This window comes from Larus michahellis, chromosome 2 (genome assembly GCF_964199755.1).
Source record: "Larus michahellis chromosome 2, bLarMic1.1, whole genome shotgun sequence".
NCBI classification, from domain to species: domain Eukaryota; kingdom Metazoa; phylum Chordata; class Aves; order Charadriiformes; family Laridae; genus Larus; species Larus michahellis.
The window spans coordinates 48,618,587-48,630,614 of NC_133897.1; the positions used below are offsets into that span (position 1 = coordinate 48,618,587).

General features: G+C 47.8%; 1 protein-coding gene across 3 annotated transcripts in view; it reads left to right on the plus strand.

The window, feature by feature from the left end:
- Positions 1 to 12,028, plus strand: part of TMEM108 (transmembrane protein 108) — a 165,242-nt gene that overhangs the window by 149,843 nt on the left and 3,371 nt on the right. For all 3 annotated transcript variants that reach the window (XM_074575192.1, XM_074575193.1, XM_074575195.1), the window contains one exon: positions 3,796 to 4,908. In XM_074575192.1, the coding sequence (XP_074431293.1) occupies positions 3,796 to 4,908 (1,113 nt within the window). The remainder of the gene's footprint in view (positions 1 to 3,795; positions 4,909 to 12,028) is intronic.

The window sequence follows — 12,028 nt, forward strand, 5'->3', positions numbered from 1 at the left end:
CCCCTTCTGAGCGTGAGCTCCTATACCTTAGAAATGGCCCCTTATGAAAAAACTTAATGGTGTGAACTGACCTCTGAATAATATAATTAATTATTATTATTTACTATAATGTGCTTACATCAGTCTGCATTACCATAATGCCAGCAGATAGCAAGGACTGCCAGTCCTTACCCCAAAGGGCTCACACTCTAAGATCAGTCCTAAGAGTCTTAGGCAGCCAAAACGGAAGGATTTTCGCAAAGAGCTGCAGAACTGCACTTTGAACTGACCAAGAGTATCTTCGATGTGCCATCTCACCTGGGATATCAAAACTTTGGCCATGACAACTTGATAGCAACCAGAAGGTTTCCTTTCAGTGGCAGTCTGCCTGAAGGTAAGCTGAGGCACCAGGGGACAATTGGCGACGTCCCCACTATGGTGCTTTTCTCAGTGCAGGTGCATTTGTGAAGCAGAGACAGAGGTTGGGAAGGGAAGAAATTCGAAGGGGTTGGTTAAGGCCATTTCTGTGATAAATGCCTCTTGCGCCTTAGTAGAGAAATTCAGAATATCCTTTTCCTAGACTTAAGCCAAAGTTGCCAAAGACAGCAGTCTAATATCAGGGACCTGAATAAGAGTCCGACTTCGTAAGACATTGCATATCCTCAAGCAATAGAAAAGTAAGTGGGAGCTCTGGGGAAGCAGGGCGCACAAATCCAGCCAGAGCATGCTTAGGTGATGATGCAGAGCATATGAAAATACCGATTCCAGCTTTCCTTCTGCTTTCTGGTTGGCTGTTGATCAATTATAAAGACAATTAATTCTACTTAAAAGGGCCAGCAACGCCCACTGTGAAGCCCTTATTATCAGCTGGTTCTCCCTAAATATACAGCACCGGCTATTTTTACAGTGATCTACTAAGGTGAATATATTTTTCAGTAGTTAGGGGCACAGACTAGCTCTAGTTGTCACTGAAGGAGTTACTGTGGTTCATTCAACCAGTAAAAAAAGTCCTAAGAAGCTGTAGCTTATGGGGCAACGGTGGTTCTGCAGAGGCTGTTAAAGGGAGTCTAGCAGATGAGCAAAACCTGACTGCCACAGCCCGAGACAGCCAAATGTCATGGGGGTTATTGTTTATTGTCAAATAAACTACTTCTGATGTAGTATTTCCTCTGAATAATTATTCATACTTTACAAGCCACCTAACCTAAAGGTATACTAGCTAAATGCATCTGGCTTCCCGTGCCTGATGTGTGGTGACCCGCTACCACAACAGACTGCCCCAGAGAGATCATAAATCTTTATAGCAGCAAGCTTCTGATTTATCAGTATTTCAAGAAGTGGAGAGGGATATTAGGTAGGTTTTTAGCCAAAGAGCCAGGCTTCTACCCCCAGGGCACAATATGCCGACAAGCTGACAACTTCCTTATTCCTTAAGGAATATCCTGGAGAAAAACATTAACCCAATAGAGATGTTTTTCTGCTTGTGAGGTGTGAGAGAAAGTAGTTACACAGAGAACATCCAAAAAATTTTAGCAGGCATTACAATCATTACAATCTAGTATCTCATAAGATCTGCCAATGCCCTTTCTCTTGTGTGCTCAGAACAGCAGGCCTAAAGTTTCCCAAAACACGATTTCCACACAGCCATCCAAAATAAATTGTCATCCTTTCCTCTCTGAATTTGTTGTGCGGCAACAACTTGTCTTGGCATGAAATATTAGCCATATGGACACTAGAATATCTGCTTTGACCTTGACCTCAGAGTAAGTGCTGCCAAAAATGTGAAGATAACTCCTGCCTTTCGTTTCCAAGAGTGATGCTCCACCAGTATAGCAGGATCTGCTCTCCTGGTTGCATCCCAGTGTACAGAATAAGCTTTTTTCTTTGACTAGGTGTTCTGCTGAGAAGCATATTGTCTGCGACTGGCAAGAAACTGGGAAGCAGTGTCCCAGACGATGGTTCATTTGGCAGGGATATTTATTTCAGAAATAAATAAATTTTTAAAAAAGAGCTAATTTTAGCATCAGGCAGTGGAAAGTGCATTGCTTGTGATTGGCTCTCACTACGTTATCCACCCGGTGTTTTCATCTTCTGGATACGCTGCGAAGTAACAGGAGGCTGCTGGGGGCAAGAGGAGGTGAATTTTGTTGGTTGCAGAGCTCTGCGCTGTTCTGGTTCAGAACCGACGGTTGGTGATGGAAGCAGAGCATTTAGCTGGGTAAGAGGAATAGGTGCTGCTGCTTCGGTGAGTTTTTGCTACGTGTATTGCGCTGCTGGCGAATGGGTGTGAATGATGCGCAGGATTCAGAATAAACACATTTCATGGCACTGGCATCTGCCCAACGTGCAGCAGAGTCCGAGGGCACAGTGGACACTGAATCAGAGATCTTCTTTCATTTTCCCAAATCCCTGTCTTCCTTTCCTGCTGGTGTCCATAGCAGATATTCCCAAGTAGGGTAGAACTAAAAGGCATAAGAACACTCACGGAGAAAGCTGGCAAGCCTGGGAAGGGTGGAGAAAGGGGCAGGAAGGGACTCCACAGGCTTGGCTGGAAGGTGATCATTACCCAGTCTGGAGTCCTGCAGCTTTGACGAACTCGTCTCCCTGATTTGTTAAGACTCTGGCAACGTTTTTCACCTTGCCACCGCCGGTTGAAATTCACACTAGCACGGTGCTAATGGTGCCATCTGATGATGCTCAGTGGGCTGTGCAAAATGGATTTATTCCATGTGCTTCCTAGTGGGCCGAGATCCACATTACACTCGACAGCTTCAACATATGGAAATGGTGACATGTGATTGATGTGGTCCCTGCAGGTCACGCTAACTCACGGCGTATTAGCCCTGCGTCCCGGGGAGGGTTGTGCTACTGCAGCTGCCCATGTCCATTATCCGGACTAGGAATAAATGGAAGAATTGATGTTCCCAGCGGTGTGAATCTGGCACCTCCTGAAATGATGTGTGCTACAGAGGGTGGTGGGAGGCAAATTTCACACAACACTGTCCCACAGCACATGTGAGCACAGAACGGGTTCCAACCAAACATTTCTGTATAGGTGCAAAGGGCAGTTGTGTTAGACTGAGTCAGGGCCCTAATAATCACATGGCTCTTTAAAATGGGTGTGATAGCTGTGTTTTCTTGTTCGTTTTTAACATTTGGAGATTTTCCACATCTCATACTTGAAAATAAGTGACTAGATTTTCTGAAGTTGCTAAGTAAATGACAGCATATATAACCCAGGAAGCCCTCTCATCAGGCATCCCTTCTTGACCTCATTTTCAGCAAGGGCTAAGCAGCTGCTCTCTCAAAAAAAACTCCAGATTCAGATTACTTAATGGCATCCAAGACTAAAGGCAGCCAAATTTAGGATTTTGTAGCCAAAAAAATGAGTGGATTAAGGTTCCTCATAATGATGCGGACATTCATCTGGAGGCCTCCTGGCCAAAATGAAAATGAAAACGTCTTTTGTTTCTACCTCTAAAGAGTAGGATGCTTTGTAGCTTCTACAGGGAAATCACCTGCCTATGGCACTTTAGAGCACTCTCCTGAGTCCATACTGCAAGTTTCTCTCTCCCTTTGCCGCGGAGATTCTCTGCAACCTTCCCGTTCCCACCTCGCTGCTCCCACGGCCACGGGGCCACCGCAGCCCCTGCAGATGTTCCTTTCTCTTCCTACTTTCCCAGAGAAGCCGACAAAGTTGGATGCTAACTCTTCTGTCCTTCTGCAGAACATCCTGCCAGATGCGCAAGCCGAGCCATTCCCTGTCCACTGGTCCCTCCCCGGTGTCTCACCCTCTCTCTGTGTTTTTTCCTCCAGGTGTTCTACTGATCTTGGCACTGACAGAAGAGCTGGTGTTTTCTGTTCAGGTACTGTCTCCCACTGTCTCCTCCTCTCAGGGCTTCCCAATGGACACTACCACTATCACGGCCATGGGAACAACACCTCGCCATAAAGACCGCCACGCGGCAGAGCCCCTTCCCACGTCCGCTCGCACTGTTCCCCATCCCGTCAGCCTAGCAGAGAAAGCCCCTTCCACCGGGCAAAAGCAAGCGAGCGGCCCTCGCATCGGCGAAAAGGAAACGTATCATTTATACAACCAGAGTGCTTTGCACTCCGGACAGACTCGCCCCAAGGGGAAAATATTCCAGGTTTTCAAAGGCAACTTCACAGAGTCCTCGGAGACTTACCTAAAAACGACCCTGCACTCTCCCTTCCCTACCCTGAGGAGCCCTTTCACAGACCACCCGTTTCAGTCCCAGACCGCAGCGTCCAGCGATCCGAATGGCACGGGGCTGGCAAGAACTACACACTCAGACCCTTCTCCCCACCGCAACGCCTCGGGAAGCCTTAGGGAAGCAGAGCGAGGGGATGGGGCCGAGCTAGTGGTGCAGGAGGCAGATTTTGCCACCACAACTGCTGGACCATCGACTGATCCTGAAGCAGTGTCGGTGCCTTTTAAACCCACCCGCTACGGCGTATGGGATATGCTGAGCAAAAACAACTCTTGGGTAACCTTGAATCTCAGTACAAACGTCCCTCTGTTTGCTGGCCCTGGATCTGCAACAGCAGCAGCAGGTCACTCGGTTCAGACCAGTTTTGACATCGGTGTCTCCTCCCCAGCAGCGGGAGACCCCGAGGGACCCGCTCCAACGCAGCGTGGCGCGGTGACTAACGCGACCTTGCTGGGCAGCGCTCTCTCCTCAGCGCCCGCCACAAGGTTGTCCAGCTCCATGTCCACAGCTGGCTCCACCGCCACCGGGAACTTCCTCAACAGACTGGTTCCTGCCGGGACCTGGAAACCTGGGGTGCAAGGAAATATCTCCCATGTCACCGAGGGGGACAAACCCCAGCACAGAGCAACCATCTGTCTCAGCAAGATGGACATTGCCTGGATCATTCTGGCCATCAGCGTACCTATATCTTCGTGTTGTAAGTTAATTGCTGCTTTATTTTGCTTTCTTTTTCTCTTTCCTTAAAATTCGGCCCATGATTCAAGGACCAGGTGGAGAGCTTGAGATGGATGAGAATCACTAGGCAGCTAATGCGTTCACTGACCAAACTGCTTAGCTCCAAAATGCAGGCTATCACGGTTACACACTCAAAGCATATTTTCTCCATTGCTATTAGAAATCCCTTAGTCTTTTTGGACCCACCATTTGAGGTTGTAACACAAGGCTGAGCAAGTCTAGAAGGTGAAGCAGCTTTACTTCAAGGCATTTACACTGGTGACAAAAAGATGTACAAGTCTTTAATCTAGGAACCACTATATTCTGCTCTGGAATTGGGTTTAAAAAGCCCACTGCTAACCCAAAAGATTAATGACAGTCATAATGACTATTGCCTTAAGAAACATCAGTTTTCCAGCGCAATAAAATATTCCATTGCAGGCAGTTTGTGCACTCAGATTTTAAAGTTTGATGACCAAATTGCTGGTTTCCTCCATTTTAATTCCAACTTTGCAGCTGCCAAGAGAGCAGGAAGAGTTTGAAATCCTGGCCGTAGGACAGCAGGAGTCAGCCACCTGCGGGACCAGGGCAGGTTTGGTTTCCAGAGTTGGCTTGGTGTCTTGTCATTTGACTCAGTTACAAAAAACCCAAGAGAAATTATGAGGAAGTTTGTGAGTGGATGCCGAGGTGCCCCCTGGGTAGCTGGGTTATGTCCGCAAGGTGGGACAACAGATTCTCTGGGGTTTCGCTGTCGCGGGGTGTGATTATGCTGATCTGTCTGGAGTGAAACAAAACCAAACATTTCCCAGCCTTTGCTGCCTGAGGAAACATAAAAGGGTAGCAGCCAACCATATTGAGTATTAATTCTGTTATTTGCAGCTACGAGCTGTACTGAGGCTAGATGAGCAGTCTCGCATACAGCGTCTTCCTGCCAAAAAGGACCGTGCTGCCCTCTCCTGCCCTCTCCGGGGCGCAGCCACCTGATCCTGCCCCTCTCCTTCTGCCTGGGCCTGACCTGGCACCTCTCTCAGCCGCTTCCAGATTGCTAAAGCGATCAAAAAAATGTCCACTTTGCTCTTTGGTACTTTCTGTCCACCCAGTGAGCTGAATCAGCTCGCCGCAGGGTCAGATGAGCACGAGCCCTGGAGCGGATGAGGCTGCAGGAATGCACACCTGGAGAGGGAGCCGCACTGATCCTTTTGGCAGCTGAAAATTATTGGATTGGCTCAGCATAGCTGTTAGACTTGTACCGCTGGGACCATCCGTTCTGCTCTTGCCAATGTGGTTGGAACCACGAGTGAAAACAAAGCTTAAACCTAAAAGATGGACAGTCAAAATAAAGAGAAATCAAAGCAGAAGCGTGCGTACATAACTCTGAAAAAGATGGAGAAACTGGGGTATAGCAAGCACAGCGAAGCAGCGATATCTGATGATTTGATGAACAGTGGCTTGGCTGTCAATCAGTAGAAATAAAGCATCAACTAAATTCTTCCAAGCATTATGTTTTGGGCCAATATTCAGAAAGAAAGCTGATTTGGATAGAAGGTTTCCAAATACAAACCACAAAATACAATACTGTACAACACAAGCAGAGGAAGCGTAAGCAGCATGTAAACTGGTGTATATCTGTGCCTGCAGTGTGCCATGCATGAGCTCATAACTAATGATAGCTGTTATTATTATTAATAATACGAAGAGTCTGTTGGCAGGACTTTTAACCCAGTATTCATTAAATACTGGTGTTTATTCTTATTTACTATAACAGTGTGTGTTCATAGGACTACTGCGCCTGTTTCTTGTATTTGTGAGCTACATTTTTAAAAAGGCAAGTCTTATTTTGAAAATTATCTAGACCAGCTCTAATACAACTGAGTGTTTAAGTGATTCAGCTATTTAAGTCCTGCTTTCATGACCATATTTCTGAGGGTAGTCTTCAGTGGGACTCTCCTTTTAAACTCTGGGGATCCTCAGACATATTTCAGAGTTGAAATGACTGGTAGGCAGGCATTTAAACGGGTTGGTTTTTTGTGGGTTTTTTTTTTTAATCTGGCTGAAGTACCTAGGGAATTGTTTTCATCCGAAAGTTATGCCGTTTAAACTATGCCATGAGAAGTGCTGTTGTACGGGCATAGATTGTTCCTACAGGAGAAGAAAAATAAGTTAGGACAACCCGAAGCGCTTTCACCCAGATGCACATGTGTCGCCCGTGGCTCCCCTCTCTGCTGCACACCAGAGGGGCACTTCGTTTCCAGAGATACACCCTCAGGCATCGGTGTATCTTGAGGAACCGGTGTAGGGTGTGTGGTGTACAGTATGGGGTGTGCGGGATGGGGTGTGCGGTGTGCGAAGGGGACTGTCGCCACCTCCCGGGCACAGGCGCCTGCAGCCCAGGACAGAAAGCCCCGCGCTGTCGTTTGCTCGTCACTTGTGGCCTAGAGGGGGCTGATGCTAATAGACGGACGAAGAGTACGGCCATTTGGATTTCATTTCATCTTCGAGGGGTGAAAACGCTTTCGGGGAGAGGCATGTTGCGGGCACAGGCTGAGAAAACACTGCCCCGCTTCCGCCTTGGGATGCTGAAAGGTGGAGGTATCTGGGATGTCGAGACCCGGCCCCATGCTGTTAAATACCTGAGCTGCCTTAAGAGGGAACCAGCCATGGAGAAAGTCACTGAAGACTTATCATGGGGGGTTATTGCTGCCTCCGAGCACCTTCAAGGCTGCTGGCCGGACCCACCGAGGGGAACAGCAAGCCCTGAGCTGCTGCTGAGACACCTGTGAGAAAGGATAAGACCCTGCACCAGGGGGAGAGGCGGCCCCGGGGCAGGGAAGTTACCAATGCACCCTGGAAAGAAGTGGAAGGAGGTGAGGAGAGGCAACCAGAGCCTGTGGGTGGCTGTAGAACTGCAGGAATCTAATTAACTCAGCTCCCTCCTCCTGCTAACGAGGAGTGCCCCTGAGCCAGCTCGCTGACCTCCGGGCTGTTCCCAGAGCCCCTGCAGAGCTGCGCAGTGGACGGTGCATCTCTCTGCCGCCCGGAGCCCTTGTGCCTTTCCCCACAATCCCTTCCCTGTGTGACAGGTGGTGAGGAGGCTGGAAGAGCCTTCCTCCTCAGGGAGCTCCTGGGCACAGCTCCCACTGCCCAAAATCCTCGGAAGGAAAGACACACCGCGATGCTGCAGAGACACGTCTGTCCCTCTCTGACGCGTGGGACAGCAGGGCACCACACACTGCTCTCTGTCACACCTTTTATTGACAGGCCCCTGTTAAATGAAAACCTGTGGGTGTTCTAACTTCCATAGCAGGGGAAGTGACCTGCTAGAGAGTGACCACAGGAACCCTTGGCTCCTCATCCCCATGGGAAGAAGTTCCTGGGGTGCTGCACTTCTCCTTGTGGAGGAAAGACCCTGCCAGGGCTCCACGCTGGCCCATCCCTGCCATGGGGATTTTCCCCTTAGAGCAGGAAGCAGCAGAAGGTATGTTCAGCATCGCTGTGCCCTGGCATAGCCCCCCTGAGGACTGGCAGGTCCCACCAGCCATGCTGGTGGCACAGCTCAGTGGCGATAGCGCTATAGCCTGAAGACCTGGGCCGCAGGAGTTCACCTGTTGAAATAAGAGATGGGATTTAGCCTCCCCATCCTTACAGTACATATTTCTTTAAAGGTGCATAAGTTTCTGAGTCCCACTGAAATCCCTTAAAATGCTCGCCAGAAAAGTAATGCTTTGAATAGGAATGCGTGAGCCACATCTGCTGCTGGGGAAATCATTTCACCTTTTGGTACCTCAGTTTCATGGTATAAATAATGGAGGTAATGTTGCTAACACCACTTGAGGGCTGCAAAAATGAAGGATTTTGTATCATTGTGTTCCCAGAAAAGCAAAGTCGTATATAACATTGATCTAAGTATTTTCTGCATATCACAGTTCGAGCTGTTTTTGCGGTGTCCTTCAGGCAGCCTTGAACATTTTTGTGCACGTGCGTTTGTACGTGTGTGGGTGCCTGTCTCTGCAATGCAGAACAAGATACAACACAAACGCGTTTTAAAACCCACCATCCTGGTCCTTGGGCTCCCGGTACTTACGTCTCTGTAATTACAGAATGGCAACGATAAAACGGGGAAGAACAGAAACTTGCAAATCAGATGCGCAGAAGTCAATTCATTCAGTCAGTTCTGCTGACACGGGAGAACGCGAGAGGAAGGCTGAGCCTCCGAACGCAGGCGTCAGCAGAACTCAAAGAATATATGAAGAATTGCCTTGGACCTAACCCCACTTAACTCACATTTCATGCACTGGGACGCTTTCCAAAATTATCTCACCCGCTTTCTCAATCACAAAACCTACGAACGTTTGCTTCCCGGTCTGAAGCGAGAGGGATACCAAAGCCTGAGTCTAATCCCCAAGTGTGAGCTCAGACTGAGCTGGAGAAAAGCCTCCTGTCGCCAGATGTAAGCAGCTGTGGCCAATAACCAAACCCATCATGATACCTGTATCACAGCTAAGGCTGTACTACTATAGGCGCCACAGTACATAAGGGAAATTGAAAGAAAGACAGAAAAAACCACTATTTTAGTTATTGAGGCAAGGGTTCTGTAGAAACTTAGTTTATATTATGATCTGCAGGCATAGGGAGAGGTAAATTAACATCCTTCAGTCTGAATATCTCCTGATTTAAAGTGCTTGCAACGTTCAGGTCCGTTAACATTGTGTTTTACGTGTGAGCTGGAGAGTGGGGGAAGGGGGTACGCAGCTGAATGAGACTGGTAAAATATTTAAGTGAGTTGAAAGAAAAGACAGAAGACTATCAGGAAACTGTAGGGAGTTGGTATGATCTCATTTATGAGATCTGCATTTATGAGGCCAGTATTTAATATGGTGTATAATCCCGGTGGTTTATGTTTTTTAAAAAAGATTGCAAGATTAGAAAAGCACCGTGTGAATGATTTAAGAGCTGAGAAATGCAACATGAATCCACTTGTGTCACCATGTAGTCCAGGAAGAGGCTGAAGCCCACACATATGGGGGACGTTTCTGATAGCACAGTGGAAGTTTTTAATAAAAAAGGCAAAAGGAGATTGATGAAGTGGCGAACAAAGCTGGAGATATTTAGAGAACAAGGGGAACATAAACATGTCCCCACAATGGAAATGAGGTTTTGAAATGAACTTTGTGGGAATGGGATAGAAACCTGGTCACTCCACGTCCTTAAATGAAGCTGGGTGTTTTCCTATGAGATGTGCTGTACCTTAAATACAGCTCATGGTTAAGTTAACAGGTGAAAGTCTTCTGATGTCGTGTCACTTCGTGCAGGTGAGAGTAGATGATGGACATGTTCCCACCAGCCTAGAAACCTGTATATCTGAGAGCATCTCATTTTTCCCATTTGTGGGATGTATTATGTCCTGCTTCATGGGGGGTGGCGGGAGAAGCGGATAATGCAGACCTAATTTGCCTTAGGGCCAAAAAGAGGCCAGCGTCATCCAGAGCTCATCAGCATCTCTTAGCCCCTGAGTGCGTGGGTTGACTTTTCTCCCTCCAGGCTAGCAGCAGGCCAAAGAACACGGGTTAGAATTGCTTCTGAACATTCTGAACCTCCGGTATCCACAAAATTGCAGAGACCCCTGGTATTTCCTAACGGGTGTTACAGTCTCTGTACAGGGAGCTTCAGGCTGACACAGGGACAACACTGAAGTGTCTTTGTGGCACTCACTATTGACTTTAACATGGAGCAGGCAAAAGAAAAAGTCAGTTTAGCTTTTCTGAGTCACCGAAAGCATGCAGGTAAGTGCTTGAAAACCGGAGAAGAGTTAGCCCTTTATCTGCCCAAAGGGTTTGCCATCTCTGAAACAGAGGTGATACATGGCAGCACTGAACAACAGCACTTTCTCATCCTTACAAGGCCATCACGTGATATACCAGGAAAGATAAGCTGGGTATTGCAGCTACTGTTTCTCGCTTCAGCTCTGTCGTTGTTGTTATTGCCATTTCTCCCTTCCAAACCATCTCTGCCCTCTATGTATTTCATCCACTTGCTGGCTATCCCAACTGTCTGTCTGGAAAGAGGTTTTTCAGCAATACACATAATTCTAATCACGGGAGCAAATAGCTCTATAATAATATTGGTAAAGCTGTACCCTGTCCTTAGCATTGTTCTGGAAGTGAGCGGTCCTATGTTAGCTACATTAATTTCACTAAAATATGCCCCGAAAGTGTAGTTAATGTGAGATGAAGAGGGAATAGCCCCATTCCAGCCCTGCTGTCCTCTCTCTCCCTCTAAAGTCAGGTCTCCTCTGCTTTGAATTGGGGCAGCTTAGGTAGACAGCCTTCTGCTAAGATGTGTTATATTTGAGGAAGCTCAGGAACCCGTTTTCCACAGTCTTCCATCCGGTTGCCTGTGTGTGTACTAAGGTTGGAGGCCAAGAGTGTAATTAAGGGCAAGAGCATTATTGCTGTGTAGCAACCATATCTGCACATGGCAAGGCCTTTTCCTGATGGAAGAAGCAGAGATTTCTCTCGACTCAGCGTCACCAGCTTTCCAGCCCCTAAAGCCCAAATCCGATACTTCTCTATCAGCAGCTGCAACATTTTTTAAGCTGTAAAACCCCAGGCTTTCAAAATATTTGCACAGCGATAGAGTTGGCTTTACTGGGGCTCTCATATTCTCAGGCACCTTCAAAAATGCTCTGTGCCTTAGGGAGCACTTGCTGCCGGAGCACCGAAAAGCTCCAAGGCCTGTTGGCTCTCAGCAGCAGTGGGGAGGACTAAATGTAGGTCCTGCTTCACTTTCCAGTCTTTAACGAGCCTGCAGGCCGGGCTGGGACGTGGAGAGGGTGGCAGCAAAGTAGGGAGCAAAGATGCGGCCCTTCAGGAGGACGGGCATTTCCCCGGCCGGGGAGAGAAGTTCTGGTGGCCCCCATGGGGTCCCTGCCTACAGGCAGAGCAGCAGGAGCCGGGCTGTCAGCAAATGAAGCAGTTGGTGATAGAAAGACTGAAGCAATAGGAGTCAAAGATAATGGTAACTTTGATAATGACCTGCTTTTCTGAAACATGCAGGAACAGTATGGGAGATTTTTCCATTAGTTTCGGAAGATTTATAGGATAAGC